Genomic DNA, 16,822 nt, shown 5'->3' with positions numbered 1-16,822 from the left:
AGTGATTTAAACTTTGGAAGCATGGCTTAGGGAAAACATACCAATATTCCCTTTCTTAGAATTTTTCAGTGTCTCCCAGTGGCCACCCAATGAAGGTGATATTCCAAAGACTCTGATTTATATCACTGCATGACTCATCACACTCTACCTTACCACACTCTCTCACTATTTCTTCCCATATGATCTGCGTTCCTACTTCACATACCTTTCTGTCCCTCCTATGTGTCCATTACTTTGCTGTCCCTGCTTTTATTCAAACAGAATTCCCTCCTTAGAATATTCCAGTGAAACCCATTTTTCTGTACCGAGCTCAAATTTTGCCTTTGTTAGGTAGCCTTCTTTGACCAACAATGAAGAATTACTATTTCACTTAGTTATTGAATAAATAAAGCATTTCAACAATGCTACTATATATACATTGAACTAGGGTCTAAATCTGATTACTTTCAATCAGTTCAGTCCTGCTGGGAGATGAGAAGGCAATAATATTACAGTGTCCGCTGATACAGTCATTAATGGACGGTGAGAATGTAGAGGACAGAAGAACAGTCTGGCTGACCTGTTGACCAGAATACCTACCTGTGACTTTTTCAGTATGGCCATTCCCCATGGGTTGGTCTGGGATTATGGACAGCATGGTGTCTGAGTTCTGAAAGCAATTGTCCTAAGCAAGAAGAAAACTTATGGCATTTCTTTTAATTGGAAGTCACACAGCATCATCTCTACCATTCTTTTTTGTCAGGCAGTCACAGAGATCTACTCATATTCGAAGAAGTAGACGCAAGACTTTGCTGCTTAGTGGAGAGAGTGCCCTGATCACATTTTAAGAGTCTGTGGGCTGGGAGATATTGTGGCTATCTTAGATAATAAAAACTGCCACCTTACCTTGTTATAATACCTTCTGCTTATTTATCCTGTACACCGCATAAGGAAATTCTTAAATCACAAAGGGTATGTGAATTTCTCTCAAAAGTTACAAACACTGGGCTTGCTAGGGACATGGTGTCCGACCTTGGCGCTGGGCTTGGGGGAGAAGACCCCTGAGGGATGGGATGGGCGGTGGTAGTCTAGACGAAAGGAGAAAAGTAGACCACAGAGACAGAGAGGAGGGGAACCCAGGGCCAGCCCAGACCTGCTGGGGGCCTTCTATCAAGGGCTGATATATGAAGCCTTGTTTGTCTTAAATTAGGTGTGAATAATTAATTGCCTAGGTAAAGAAATAATGAATTTTTGCTTAAGTTTGATTTGTTAAGCTTAAATAATCAATTTAAATGAATGAATGATTAAAGCTTAAGCCTTATTGATTAAGCTTTATTTACACTTGAGTGGGAATGGGCTTAAGTCAGATGGCTTGTGAGAGGAATTTAGTAGTTTCTAGGGAGAGCATAGGTGCATGAAAGGGGTGAAGGAAACATCCAGGCTGCAGAGTTTGTTGGGACTGGGGCTAGAGGGAAAGGATAACATTTTGACTTCTGAGCCTGGGAGTCAATCTTTTAGTGTTTTGATTGCTTGGATATGCAGTATATAATGTCCCTTAGAAGTCCAACATTTGTTCATGGGTTCTTGAGTTTCAGTTCCCTCTTCAGTGTTTAGTAGCAGAGTGAATTCAGAAAAATGAATGGCTGTGTGGGAAACCTTACTTGCCTTATCAACAAAATGGGAATAATAGTAGTATCTCTCTCAAAGAGTTATTATTCAAGATTCAGTATTTTCATGGCATAAAGTTCATACTTAGCACAGTTTCTTGAGCATTTGTTCTGCATTCAGCCTTTGTATAGCTTATCTCCTGTGTAGTTTTGTGGAAGGTGGTCCAGATTTTCTATCATCCTCCAGGTGGAACTCTTACCCCAGGAAATCATTTTCATGTAGATTTAAAAACAAAACAAAAATGTGTGAGCAGAAGCTTCTGCTTTGGTCACTGAGTGGTTAGAAGAGTCCCAGCCCTAATTACCCAAATGTGTGTAAGGGCCCTCCACTGTACTCGAGTGCTCCTTCATGCCTCACATAATTTGGAGTGCCAGATGGTGACGCTGCTTGCACTGCAATGAGGATAGAGACCCTGGGTGTCCTTTACAGTTTCTTTCCTTAGATTTCTGCTCCGAGTCATGACTAGACAAAACTAAACCTCTAGACTTTCTTCTGGGCACAGCACTTAATGCAAACCAGTTCCTGCTGGCCCAAGCATAGCAGGGGTGAGGCTGGGGAGCAAGGCGGGATCAGGGAAGGTGCAGGTATTTACTTCCTTTTACCAGCTATGCCACCTGGGTTCCTTCCCTGGGTCGGGAAGATCCCCTGGAGAAGGAAATGGCAACCCACTCCATTATTCTTGCCTGGAGAATCCCATGGGAGGAGGAGCCTGGTGGGCTACAGTCCACGGGGTCGCAAAGAGCCGGACACAACTGAGCGACTTCACTTTCACTCTCACCAGCTGTGCCATCCTGAGCAAATGACTTGACTTCAAGGGGTCCTTTTTCTCTTCTGTGAAGTAGAGTGACAGTGCCTCCCTCAAAGGATCGCTGTAGGATTCAGTAAGCAAAGGACAGGTACAGGGCTTGGAGTGCAGTAAGGCTTAATCAGGTTTTTTTCTCATAGTTTCCTGTTCTCTTTGGGGACAGTCATCCCAACAATTCTGCATAAAGAGGAACTTCCTAACCTAGACACATCTGGAGCTGGGTGTTGTCAGGTCAGGATTATATCCTCCTATGCTAGTTGTAGACTCTGCTCTCAACTTCTTGTGCCTGGGGAGATGTGTAAAATCTACTCTTCTGCTTACACAGCGGGCTCATTGGCAAGAGTTTGGAAGAAGAGCATAAACAGTAAATGCAGGAGAAGCATAGTCGGAGAGAATCTTTTCAAACTTCTTGAGAGTTTGGTTTGAGTTCAGTTCAGTTGCTCAGTCGTGTCCGACTCTTTGCGACCCCATGGACTGCAGCACACCAGGCCTCCCTGTCCATCACCAACTCCCAGAGTTTACCCAAACTCATGTCCATTGAGTCGGTGATGCTATCCAACCATCTCTGTCGTCCCCTTCTCCTCCCGCCTTCGATCTTTCCCAGCATCAGGGGCTTTTCAAATGAGTCAGCTCTTCTCATCAGGTGGCCAAAGTATTGGAGTTTCAGCTTCACCATCAGTCCTTCCAATAAACATTCAGGACTGATCTCCTTTAGAATGGACCGGTTGAATCTGCTTGCAGTCCAAGGGACTCACAAGAGTCTTCTCCAACACCACAGTTCAAAAGCATGAATTCTTCGGCGCTCAGCTTTCTTTCTAGTCCAACTCGCACATCTATACACAACCACTGGAAAAACCATAGCCTTGACTAGACGGACCTTTGTTGGCAAAGTAATGTCTCTGCTTTTTAGTATGCTGTCTAGGTTGGTCATAACTTTCCTTCCAAGGAGTGAGTGTCTTTTAATTTCATAGCTGCAGTCACCATCTGCAGTGATTTTGACTTAACTTTTTTTTTTTTTGTGGGGGTGGCAGGAAGAGTAGGGGGCAAACTAAGCCCTTTCACATTGTGATGAGATTGCAAGGTGTTGCTTCTTCTTGACCTGTCACTTTGGCAGCCTGAAAACCAATTTTTCACTTAAATCACTCAAAGCCACTCCTTTATCTCCTTCCCTTCCTCCCTTTCCTTCCTCTGTCCCTTCCTCTTTTCTCTCTCGCTCACTTGCTTACCCCTGCCCTCCATGGTTTAGTTCCTATGTTAGGCTTGGGATATACTGTATAACCAAGGTAGTATGAGACCATGAGATTCACAGAAGTTATTGTTCAGTTAATTGAAACAATGGCTTAAAGTACCATTAAAATAATACATACACAACTAAAACATTTTATTTTCACTTACAGCAGTCAAGGGCATATTTAATCACCGATCTTTTAGTGTAGGGTCACTTTTTTCTTTGAGTCCACTGATAGGAGGTCCTTGTCATGTTACATGTACAGATCCCACCCACATTGCATTGCTTACAATTTCCAGATTCGATTTCTTTTTTTTTTTAATTGAGGTATAGTTGCTTTACAGTGATGTACAACAAAGTAAATCAGCTATATACACACATATATTCCCAACCTTTTCCCCCTGCCCCCAACCCATCTAGATCAACCACAGAGCCCCCAGGTGAGCTCGCTATTCAGCGGGAAACAGCTCTTTCCCACTCGCTGTCTCTTTTACCAGTGGCAGTGTATATATGTCAATCCCAATCTCCCAATTCATCCAACCCCTCCTTCCCCCCCCGATTCTGTTTGTTTAAAGTACAAATAAAATTTATATGCTTGCCAAGCAAACCAGATGAGCAGTCTTTAAAAAAATTTGTACATTTTTTTCCTCCTCATTTTTTAAGAACCTTTCTCTCATAGCTAACCTAATAGCATTTCAAAGATGACTCAACTTCATTGAGCCCTTTCCAAACATTCTATTTAGTATTATTGGTATAACAGCTTGCTTTTTGAACCCATATTTAAGGGGCTTATGTCAGCTAATTAAATTACGTATTACAATATCAACTATAATAAACAGAACAAGATTTGGGAACAAGCATCGCTGGCTCTTGGCAAAGTCACAGCCTAGATGGTGGGAGCAAAAATTATGTGAACACAATGCAAACAGTCGGAAGTGGTCTTGGTCCTCTCTCAGCAGGCTGTGGAGGTGAATGTTTAACTTGAGAGTTGATGAAGTAGAGATGGATTAAAAGAGCTGTTACAGAAGGAGGGTCAGACAAGTAGGCAGGCAGTTCTGATGCAGCATATGTGATAGGTCCGTGCAGCCGTATCCTGGTTTCTGTGGGACATGAGGAGGACAGGTGACCCAACCTGGGGCATCAGAGAAGGACCCAGTACAGTGTTTTACATAGAATGGGCACTCCTTTAATATCTGCCTGAGGAAATGCCTGAGGATATCTGTCCTTGAGATTTATGATTTAGACTGACTCAAAGAGAATCAGGGGGTTCCTGGGTGGCTCAGTGGTTTAGTACCTGCCTGTAACACAAGAGACATGGGTTTGATCCCTGGGTCAGGAAGATCCCCTGGAGAAGGAAATGGCAACCCATTCTAGCATTCTTGACTGGAGAATCCCATGGACAGAGGAGCCTGGCGGGCTGCAGTCCATGAGGTGGCAAAAAGTTCAGTTCACTTTCAGCTCAGTTCAGTACAGTTTCAGTTCAGTTGCTCAGTTGTGTCCGACTCTTTGTGACCCCATGAACTGCAGCACGCCAGGTCTCGCTGTCCATCACCAACTGCCGGAGTTGTCCATTGAGTCGGTGATGCCATCCAGCCATCTCGTCCTCTGTCATACAGTTTAGGACTAAACAATAAGAGAATCAGGCTCACTGTCCTTAAGGGTCAGAGTTCAAGACCTTTCCTTCTCATCTACAAGTTACATGATCATATGAACAATTAACAATCCTGTTTGCTGAGCCCTCTAAGTGTAACCCCTACCACACGGAGTCTGAAGCAGTTACACAATTAGGAATGGGAACTGTGTTTCATAATATTAGAGAAGGAATACCAGGTGGTCTCTGCCTGGAAGAGGCTCTGTTTTTAATTTGCTTGCTAATGAAAAAGTAGCTATGTTGCTCACCTCACCCTCTCAGAAGAACAGAAAGGGATTTAGCACCATGATGTATAATTCAGAATGTTCAGAGAAGAAAATCATGTGAAAAAATGGTAATTAAAGATAACTACTGCTTTTAAATGGTTTGGGTTTCCTTTGTGGCTGAACTATAAAGAATCCACCTGCAATGTGGGAGACCTGGGTTCAGTCTCTGGGTTGGGAAGATCCCCTGGAGAAGGGCGAGGCTACCCACTCCAGTATTCTGGACTGGAGAATTCCATGGACGGTATAATCCATGGGGTTGCAAAGAGCTGGGCATGACTGAGCGACTCTCAGTTTCACTTTCTTTTTTAAATGGTTTACTCTATACTCTAAACTCTATTCAGTGCTTTGTTTTTGTTTTAGTGGCTAAGTTGTGTCTGATTTTTTTGAGGCCCATGGACTGTAGTGCACCAGGCTCCTTTGTCCATGGGATTCTCCAGGCAAGATACTGGTGTGGGTTGGCATTCCCTTCTCCAGGAGATCTTCCAGACCCAGGGATCGAACTTGTGGCTCCTGCCACATCTTCTGCATTGCAAGCAGATTCTTTTAGCACTGAGCCATGGGAAAGCCCCATTCAGTACTTTACATATCATCTAATTTAATCTCTACAATACCTGTACTAGATAGCCACTATTATTATGCTTATTTTAGAGAAGAAGAAATAGAAATGTAAAGAAATTAAGTAACTAGGAACACAAGTCCTTTACTATGTATTTTCCAAGGCCCTGTTCTTTCTAACTCTTTACACAACCTCTTAGAGTGGACTTGTTCGTTGCTAAGTCATGTCCAGCTCTTTTTGACCCCATAGACTTCAGCACAGCAGGCTTCTCTGTCCTTCACTGTCTCCCGGAGTTTGCTTAAACTCATGTCCACTGACTCAATGATGCTCTTCAACCATCTCATCCTCTCTTGCTCCCTTCTCCTGCCTTCAATGTTTCCCAGCATCAAGGTCTTTTCCAATGAGTCAGTTCTTCGTATCATGTGGCCAAAATATTGGAGCTTCAGTTTCAGCATCAGTCCTTCCAATGAATATTCAGGGTTGATTTCCTTTAGGATTGATTGGTTTGATCTCCTTGCTGTCCAAAAGACTCTCAAGAGTCTTCTCCAGCAACAATTTGAAAACATCAATTCTTTGACGCTCAGCCTTCTTTATGGTTCAACTCTCATATCCATACCTGATACTGGAAAAACCATAGCTTTGACTCTATGGACTTTTGTCAGCAAAGTGATATCTCTTCTTGTAAAAAAATTATTTGTGATTTTACTTTTTAATTAACTTTTGACTGCTGGGTCTTTGTTGCTGTGCAGGCTTTTCTCTGCTTGTGGCAAGTGGTGGCTGCTCTCTCGTGGAGCAGTGGGCTTCAGCAGTTGCAGCTCTCAGGCCCTGAGCTCAGGCTCAGTAGTTGTGGTACACAGGCTTAGTTGCTCCACAGCATGTGGGATCTTCCTAACCCAGGGATCGAACCTGTGTCTCCTGCATTGACAGGCCGATTCTTTACCACTGGGCCACCAGGGAAGCCCTGATGTCTCTGCTTTTTAATACGCTGTCTAGGTTTGTCATAGCTTTTCTTTCAAGGAGCAAGCGTCTTTTAATTTCGTGGCTACAGTCACTGTCCAAAGTGACTTTAGAGCCCAAGAAAATAAAATCTGGACCTTTTCCCCCATCTGTTTGCCACAGGGTGATGGAACTGGATGTCATGACCTTTGTTTTTTGAATGTCGAGTTATTCAAACCAGGTTAATTCACTGTCTTCTTCCACCCTCATTCAGAGGATGTTTAGTTTCTCTTTGCTTTCTGCCATTAGAGTGGCATTATCTGCATATCTGAGGTTGTTGATATTTCTCCTGGCAACCTTGAATCCAGCTTCTGAGTCATCCAGCCTGGCATTTTGCGTGATGTACTTTTGGGAGGACCTGGTTAAAGACCCAGCTTCTTAGCTTCTTGAGCTAAGAAGTTAGGTTGAAAAGTGTCACCTTAGTGACAGTGGAACAATCCTTAGGAATGCTGAAGATGGAGATTTCAAGCCAGTTTGGGGGCAATTCAAGTATAGGACAGTCTATAGTAAGGAAATCAACAGTAAATGAGCAGAGAGACAGTTTGGACTGAGCCTCAAATAGACTCAATCATCCTGGTGACAGGAGAGCCCACTTTATAGTCTGTGTTGCTGTTGTTGTGTAGTCGCTAAATCACGTCTGACTCTTTGTGACCCCATGGACTGTAGCCCGCCAGGCTCCTCTATCCATGGAATTTCCCAGACAAGGATACTGGAGTGGGTTGCTATTTACTTCTCTAGGGATTTTTCCTGACATAGGGATTGAACCTGTGTCTCCTGCATTAGCAGGCAGATTCTTTACCACAGAGCCACCAGGGGAACCATATGTATATATAAATACATGTAAATACATATGTGGTATATATGTACATATGTGATACATAACAGCTTCCCAGGTGGCACTAGTGGTAAAGAACCCACCTGTCAATGCAGGAGACGTAAGAGATTTGGTTTTGATTCCTGGACCGGGAAGATCCCTTGGAGGAGGGCATGGCAACCCACTCCAGTATTCTTGCCTGGAGAATCCCATGGACAGAGGAGCCTGGCGGGCAGAAGTCCATAGGGTCACAAAGAGTCAGACATGGCTGAAGCCACTTAGCATGCCTCTGTGATATGTAAAATCGTGTATATATAATCGTATATATATATATAATCATATATATATATACATATATACATACATACATACATATACACACACATATATATGTCTCCAACCGGTCCATTCTAAAGGAGATCTTTGCAAGGAATGGAATGATGCTAAAGCTGAAACTCCAGTACTTTGGCCACCTCATGCGAAGAGTTGACTCATTGGAATAGACTCTGATGCTGGGAGGGATTGGGGGCAGGAGGAAAAGGGGACGACAGAGGATGAGATGGCTGGATGGCGTCACTGACTCGATGGACGTGAGTTTGAGTGAGTTGGTGATGGACAGGGAGGCCTGTTGTACTGCAATTCATGGGGTCGCAAAGAGTTGGACACGACTGAGAGACTGAACTGAACTGAACTGATGCTTTTATGAGAAACTGTATACTCACCACAGTAAGTCATGCTTAGTTAACTCTTTTGTTTCAAATTATTATTGGTAACCCCTCCTAAGAGATGTCTGAGCTGGGTGAACCCTACCCCATGTAATTCAACAAGATTTCATTGACTATCTACTCTGTACTAGGTATTGAGACAATAGAGAAGGGTTCCCTTCTTCTAACTGGAGTGACAGCCCCTTAAATAGATCATTTCAATTTATTCTTCTAAGCAAAATGATTGTGTTCCTGGGATACCATGAAGGTACCTGCTAAGCCTCTTCATGCTCTGTATTCAACCACTTCTGTATAACAAAAGCACCACCCTGGGGCTGCTCAGATATGGCCTGTCCAGCCGGTGTAAGACATGAAATCGTTGGACTAATTCTTTTGCAAGAGTGACATCTGGGTAATGGCCCTCAGCAGCATTTCACAGGCGAGATTGTTCCTGCTGCTATATATCTCTCTTGAGTCCTCTGACCTTTCTTAAAACAATGTTACTTTGCTTTTCATCATTTAATAAGTCATGCAAATTGCCTGGAACTACCGTTAAGTGCAGTGTGATGCTCCCAAACATTAATAAAAAGACGCTCCCGGTTTGGCCAACTTCTTCTTCCCTCCATCACACCTTTTTCTTGACAGAACAAAACAAATTCATCCAGATTACAAGCAATGAGAGTTGGCTTTGCTGAATTGTGAGTCTTTTGTGCTTCAGGGGAATGAGTTAAGCATGTGTTGCCAGGAAATAGAGCAGTGGAACTTCACAGAAGTGTGAACTTCAGGCATGAAATGCCATTGTTTTAACAGTTTGTGCAAGGCTCACCACCTGGCATTCACAAAGCTATTTTGAGACTGTCCCTCATCATCCATAGGTATTGAAACAGCAAGCAGTTGCTTTTTTGTTGGTCTCTGATCCATAAGTACTTACTAAATGGAGGAGCTGCCGGTTTAGGATGGAGAATCAGAGTAAGTCAGGTATCACACCCTGGTGCTATGACAGTGTTTTGAACATTTCCCAGTTATCTTGATAATATTAGGAACCTTCTATCCCACCTCTGAAAATGGATTTTGTATTAACTTGGTTGCATTTGCAAATAAATACAAAATCTTCTATGATTCAAAAGCTCCCTGTTCCAAAGGACATGGTTTAGGAATGCTGTTTTGTTGTTCTGATTACTCTGAAATTTCTGAAACGAGCCATCCGGTATAATTAGTAGCATCTCTGGTGCAGTAATCAATTCTTTGTTTCATGTAACAGGCCCTCTATCTGAAATAAAAATGCCTGAGGAAAGAGATGTTTTGGAGAGAAATCTGTTGTGCTGACTGCCTGCCAAGTCCGCAGCCTGCTGTGGATGGAAGCAGCCCTAGGGGTTCCTGTGCATACGTAGAATTTGATTCAGAGGTCCTGCCAGCCTCAATTCAGATACTTTCCTGTGTCCACTAAGCTGGTAGGTATCTGATTTGAGGTAGCCCGATACAAGCTATTCCCCACTTGGGTGATGGTGATTATCTTTGACAGTGATGAACGGAACTGTAAAGTTGCTCTCCACTGGGGAGCGTGAACATGAGATGTATAACCAGCAGTTGTCTGCGGAGGGGAGAACATCAAGAGGGCATCATGAGGTGTATAAACAGGCTTCGTGAAATGGCTGGAGGCATGAGCAGCCAGAGCCGAGAACGAGTAGAAGCTCTGTGCGAGCAGAAACCTTGAGAAAGGCAGACGGGCAACATGGTGTCAGTTAGGATAAGGGGATCAAAAGGAGAGGCCCAGGGGAGTGCTGAGTCAGTGGCGGCAGAGGCCTGGCATCAGTGGTTGTTGAGGGAGTGGCAGGAGAGCTTGGTTGCTTGGTTGTTGACTTTTGACTGAACCTTCAGGCTTTTAGCAAGGTTCTCCTCTAGGTGAGGTCTGGTTCTACTGTTAAGATTCCCATTTGCCTTATTTCCATTTGTAGATAAGGCGATTGGAATGAATGAAAGGAACCTAGCTAACGTAGGAGAAAGGCTGCTTGAATAATATCTGAGTGATGATTCTTTAGTTTATGCCATCAAGTGGCTATTCCCCTTATGTTCTAGTCCTGCTAATCTTATTCTGGAAGAGTCTCTTTACTACTAAAGGATATACTAAAATGATTAAAAATAACAGCAACAACGACGATACAGATGTAGTTTTAAGTGGAAGTTGACGCACATGACTTCTTACAGCCTACTATGCTACCACTTACGGATGGCCAACAGCAAGCCACAGGCTTTGTACACCTTATTTCTAATCCCATACAATTCTTCAAAGGTAGGTACTGCAAAGCTTGAATCACATACTGAGGAAGCCAAGGCTTAGAGAAGACCAGTGACCTGTCTAACTGCATCTTACTATTTTGTTGTTGTGAGCAACAACAAAAATAAATAATAAATATCATTCATCATCTAGTTCTACAAGGGTTTAGTTGCAACCCACTGCAGTCGCCCACCTACACTTTACCCTGAGAGGAATTCAGAATGAGGCACCCTGTGCTTTGGATAGATGGTCCCCTAGATAGTTAGATACATATCTTGGGAAGAATGTCAGTGGTCCCAGATTCTTGCATCTTCCCATACATGGAAAAGAACTAAAATTGTTAACCTGAGATAGCTGTTCTTTATGCTTAGCAATAATCTTTTACCCAGATGTATGCTTGACTGCTAGAGAAGGAAATGGCAACCCACTCCAGTCTTCTTGCCTGGAGAATCCCATGGACAGAAGAACCTGACAGGCTACAGTCTGTGGGGTTGCAAGAGTTGGACACGACTTACAACTAAACTACTACTACTAAAATTCACATTGGAGAGGGAAATGGCAACCCACTCCAGTATTCTTGTCTGGAGAATTCCATAGACAGAGGAGCCTGGCAGGCTGCAGTCTATGGGGTCACAGAGAGAGTTGGACACGACTGAGTGACTAAAACACACACACACACACACACACACACACACACACACACACACTTGACTGCATGTATCTCCTAGCCAAAAAATTCATATATACCATGGCTCCACCGCTTACTTCTTCAGAGCAGTTGCTCAGAGCCATCCATCTATAGATCTCAATAAGACCCCAAGTAAAACTTAAAATGTGCAGCTTTCGTGTGTATTTTTCTTTGACAGTGGGGATCTATGCCCAGCTGTGCCTGGCCCCAGAGCAGGTGCTCTCTCCACTGTAATTCACTGCCAGACGGAGGCTGGGCCCTCGACAAGGTTTGGCATCCCCATGACATCCATACTCTAGAGGAAGCAGATGTGTAGGACAGAGAGAACGGTAGACACTCCAAAGGTCGCTGAGATCAGCCCCAGGCTGGGAGTAGGCAGGCAGCAGGGCCTGCCATGCCTGATGGATGATGGCCACTCCATCTCTTGCAGACACAGTTATCCCAAACAGGCTGCCTTTATGAAGCTGCACACCTCAGTCAGGTGTTTTTATTACCAGTATCAGTTTAATTTATATGTTAAAAACACAATCAGTTTCCTTTGCCTTGCAAGAAATCTGACAGAAAAAAAGTGACAGATGGGCGGTGGAATGTTCCCCAGTTGTGGTGTGGATCATAGAAAATTGGACAGTTGGTCTATATTGGTATTTTGGGCAGAAATCATGGGGAAGGAGTGCCTCGCTGATGCCCCATTCATCCTGTTCTTCGGAATAGCCTGCCTCAGGTGGAATCAGGCTGTTGGAGACTGGTTGCCGATGAAATACACCAGCTCATCTATCAGGGAGGGACACGGCTTCTGATGGTGGAGGATGTATACTTGGGTAGGGCTGCAGAATTGGTTGAAGCGTCTAAGGTTCATTTGCATGCGTGCATGCTAAGTCGCTCCAGTTGTGTCCAACTCTGTGTGACCCCACGGACTGTAGCCCACCAGGCTCCTCTGTCCATGGGGATTCTCCAAGCAAGAATACTGGAGTGGGTTGCCATGTCCTCCTCCAGGGGATCTTCCTGACCCAGGGACGGAACTGGGGTCTCCTGCATTGCAGGCAGATTCTTTCCTGTCTGAACCACCAAGGAAGCTCTTTCCACCCCCACCGACAGCTGGGAATAGAGCCCACACTTCTCATGAGCATCGGGGCAGAAAGAAGTAAGCAGTCTACCCTGAAGGAACCCACAGTCTAGTAGGGTGACGGACAGTGGAACGTGTTAGTGTAATAAAGTATGAGGAGCGCTGTAATGGAGCCACTAAAGAGAGTTCCTTCAGGCTGTCCCTAGCTGGCTGTCATCACTGCTGATCTGTTTGCTGTCCTCCTCTCTTGGTCCTCCTACAGGCTGGAGGGCTAGCCTGCCAGACTTGTGCACAGATGCCTCTTTTTGCCCTTCTGCTGTTCCAGCTAATCATTGCTTTACTTAGCCTGTGTTAGTTATCTCTAGTATTCCCACCAAGGGACCAGGGCCCACTGAAGTACTGGCTTGGCCAAAAAGTTCATTCGGGGTTTTCCATGGGATGTTATGGGAAAAACTCAAACTTTTTCAGCCAACCCAGTAGATACTTGTTTACCTTCTCTTTGAAAAATAAAGCCAAGCTGTTTAATGTCTCTAATATTGAAGAGATAGGGTCAGAGACCTCTACTTTTGATCCTTTTGTTGGATGGATTCCAGAGAGGCACAGAATTAGCATATTGTTTGTTTTGTGAAAGCCTTTCTCTTTGAGATAGGTTTGGACTGTGACCTTGTCTAGCTCCTATGGAATTTGTTCAATTAATAAAATCTATATTCTGCTTACCTCCTAGTAAGTTGTTCCAGGACTCCCCAAAGGCTGAGGCAGGAAGGTTCTGTTAGTGGTAGCAGATTCTTGAAGCACGGGAGTCCCACTGGGTTTATAGGCACACGAGTGAGGTGACTATATTTGTCTTTAAAGTGGTCACTTGGGTAGTAATGTAGATAAAGATCTGAGGTAGAAATGCATGACTTGGAACTGGGAGAACCAGGCCATCGAAACACCTTCCCGTGCTGCTAATTTTGCTTGAACAAGTCCTTTGAGATGTGAATTGGGAAAAAAGAAGAAAGAATAAAGTAGGTGCATCTTTGACTTTTCCCTGTGATGTGAATGGATGCATGTTATTTCTTAAGTACCATGCACTGAGCATTCTGGCTGAGACCAGAAAATACAACTTGCAGCCAATTTCCTCCAGAAAAAAATGGGAAAAGAAAGAAAGACTTTTTGCTCTTTAGTCTGTAAAATGAACTAATCCCCAGCAGGCCTTCCTGTCAGTGCTAACTATCAGAGCAGAACTGTGGTGGGAAAGAGAAGGCAAGGACGAGAAAGAAGTATTAGCATTATCCCAACTGGCCCATTTCTCTCCCCTCAGTTTTTAAAATAGAAATCCCATATGGTTCCATACGATAGGACATCTTAATGTAGTGTTATATATAAGTCTCTTTTCTGCTACAGTTGAATTTATTTGTTTGTACTTTCATCCCCAAATAATTGATGATGTATAAATGTGAAGCCAGAGTGCTAATGCCAGCAGATAGAGGATTCAGCAGGAAGAAGTTTAAAGTATGAGGTCAAGTAATAGCAGCCTCTTAGCACTTATTCTTCAATATTAAAATATACATATATTTTCCTTTAAGGACACGGCTGCAACATGATTTGTGGGGCTCAATGCAAAATGAAAATGTAGTGCCTGGTACTGGGATTGGGGTTGGATGAGAGGCCCTCTTTGAATTGTGCCCCCCAAACTCACTGTGGTTTGGAATGGGCATCGCTTTGTCCCACCCCCAGATCAGCCCCTCCTGGTACCCTCCCCTCCTCTGTTCCCAGGCTCCTCAAAGGAGATGGAGAAAAGGGACCAAAGAACAAAGCCTTGAGATGCGGTAATCGTTGCCCTGGGTGAAGGTTTGTTTCCGAGTGGAGGTCTGTTAGCAGCCAACTGGGGCGGGAAAGGAGGGAACGGGGCTGGGGAGTGAGGAGGCAATGAAGCTTCTGGGCACAAAGCCTAAGTCTCCTTGGGAGGTGGCAAGAGGCAGGAGTCTGTGCTGTGTGATCTCAGGCTCCAGGCCTTTCCCCTTCTGCATGTTCCATTTCATCAGGCATCACTTAAGAAGCACACATAGACACAGTTAAGAAGAACCTCAAGATGGTGACTACCGAGCATTAAACTCCAAGTGCAGGGGCCTTTCTGAGCCTGGAACCCTGCAGAAGTGTGCAGGTTATGAGCCCACGAATCTGATCTTCCTGGAGAGACACTCCTTTGGTGCTGACCAGGAAGGGCAGGACAGAGTTCTCATCGAAGGAAATGAAAACCAGTGAAACAGTTGCTAGGCTTGGGAAGACCACGTGGTTAGATCTCTGGCTCCAACATCCACTGACATCTAAGCTCTGGCGAGTCATTTCCCTTTCCCTAGGTGCAGATTAGCTGCATTCTCTGAAATGGAGACACTGAGAGGCAGAGCATTTGTGTGTCCGTGTGTGCATGTTCAAGGTCGCACAGCTAAAAGGTAGCAGCGGAGGTTCACCTGTGGCCCAGGCACTTTGTCTACCTGGTTTTGTCTTCGGTGGCAACAGTGGCGGTTCTTAACCTTTTGATATGTTGCAATTTGGATAAACCAGTGAATTTAATGGGCTTCCCAGGTGGCACTGGTAGTAAAGAACTCACAGGAGACATAAGAGACATGGGTTTGACCCCGGGGTTGGGAAGATACCTTGGAGGAGGGCATGAAACCCACTTCAGTATTCTTGCATGAGAGTCCCATGGACGGAGGAGCCTGGTGGGCTACAGTCCACAGGGTGGCAAAGAGTTGGACACGACTGAAGCATGCACACAGTGAACTTTATATATCTGCCACTGAGAACCAAAAAAGCACCCAAAAGTCCTTTTGCATGAAATTTCAGGGAGTTCACAGGACTCCTGAAGCCCGTCTAGGAAGGAGATTGAGAGCCCTGACGATGTGCAAACAGCTCCCATATGTCTGCTGGATAACAAGTTTTCTTTCCATCAGGATTTACTACTCGAGCTGGCTGCATGGCAGAACCCTGCTTTCTCCTTCCTTTATTACTCATTTCATAGGGTGTCTTGGACAAAGCCTTCTTTTCTGGCTCCTGTTTTTTCTGCTTGTGTTTCTGTGGTAGCCTCACATCTTCATCGTACTTGTCCTCCATGGAGAGATCTCCCCGCCTTATGGCCACTCTGTTGGGAACAAGACATCCTTTCTGAAGAAAAACACGAGCAGTCTTTTGAAATGAATCCCTTTAAAGGACATCTGGTGTGACATTAAGCTGCATTCTTTTCTGGTCCGGAGAGCCGTTATCACAGCAGACAAGCCGCGTGCTGGGACCGTGGCTGCGTCCACAGCTCCCCGCTCCAGGCGCTGCTACAGGCGGCACAGAGCCGACAGGTGGCGCCAGCGGGCCAAAGATGCTGCGGAGGGGAAGGCCTGTGTATGTGGTGTGCTCGCGCGCGTTTGTGTGTATTATTGGCTTTGCCGTGTGTGTGTGTGTGTGTGTGTGTGTGTGACTTTACCATGTATTATTTACAAGGGGAAATTAACTTTGGAATCTTACTTCCTAAGTCAGAAAGAGAAAGTTAAATATTGTATTCTAATGCATATATATAGAATCTAGAAAAATGGTACTGAAGAATTTATGTACAGAGCAGCAGTGGAGAAACAGAGAATAGACTTATGGACATGGGGAAAGGGGAGGAGAGGGTGAGATGTATGGAAACAGTAACATGGAAACTTACATTGCCAAATATAAAATAGATAGCCAATGGGGAATTTTCTGTATGGCTCAGGAAACTCAAACAGGGGCTCTGTATCAACCCAGAGGGGTGGAGTAGGGAGGGAGATGGGAGGGAGGTTCAAAAGGGAGGGGATATATGTATACCTATGGCTGATTCATGTTGAGGTTTGACAGAAAGCAACAAAATTCTGTAAAGCAATTATCCTTCAATAAAAAAAAAATAAATCTTTTTACTTCCCCCCCAGCAATATACACAGTAAACATGATTCTCTAAGTACAAGGTAATAAATAGTCTAACAAATTTGATGACTTCAGACGTCTGCTTTCTGGTACTTAGGAGTTACATGTATTTAAGTTTTAAAAAATTATTAATATTCAGAATGCCTCTGCTTCATGGATAAAAATGTCTAAGAGGTCCTGTGAGGTCTTGGGGAAAATAAATAAGAAGTGG

General features: G+C 44.3%; 1 protein-coding gene across 33 annotated transcripts in view; it reads left to right on the top strand.

The window, feature by feature from the left end:
* LOC147342510 (uncharacterized) overlaps positions 1-16,822 on the top strand; it is a 360,032-nt gene that overhangs the window by 54,988 nt on the left and 288,222 nt on the right. Inside the window, exon 3 of one of the 33 annotated variants that reach the window (XM_086384548.1) lies at positions 14,452-16,504. The exons of 31 other annotated variants lie outside the window; for them this stretch is intronic. In XM_086384548.1, coding sequence (XP_086240674.1) covers positions 14,452-14,524 — 73 coding nt within the window. In that variant the 3' untranslated portion in view covers positions 14,525-16,504. Of the gene's footprint in view, positions 1-742; positions 885-14,451; positions 16,505-16,822 lie in introns of those variants that run through there. One more of the 33 variants, XM_086384547.1, reaches the window with a different exon arrangement.

This window comes from Bos grunniens, chromosome 29 (genome assembly GCF_055505025.1).
Source record: "Bos grunniens cultivar Pamir isolate PY7600 chromosome 29, Bosgru_T2T1.0, whole genome shotgun sequence".
Lineage (NCBI taxonomy): Eukaryota > Metazoa > Chordata > Mammalia > Artiodactyla > Bovidae > Bos > Bos grunniens.
Note: the sequence above shows the minus strand (reverse complement) of the source record. Positions and strands in the feature narration are given on the sequence as shown.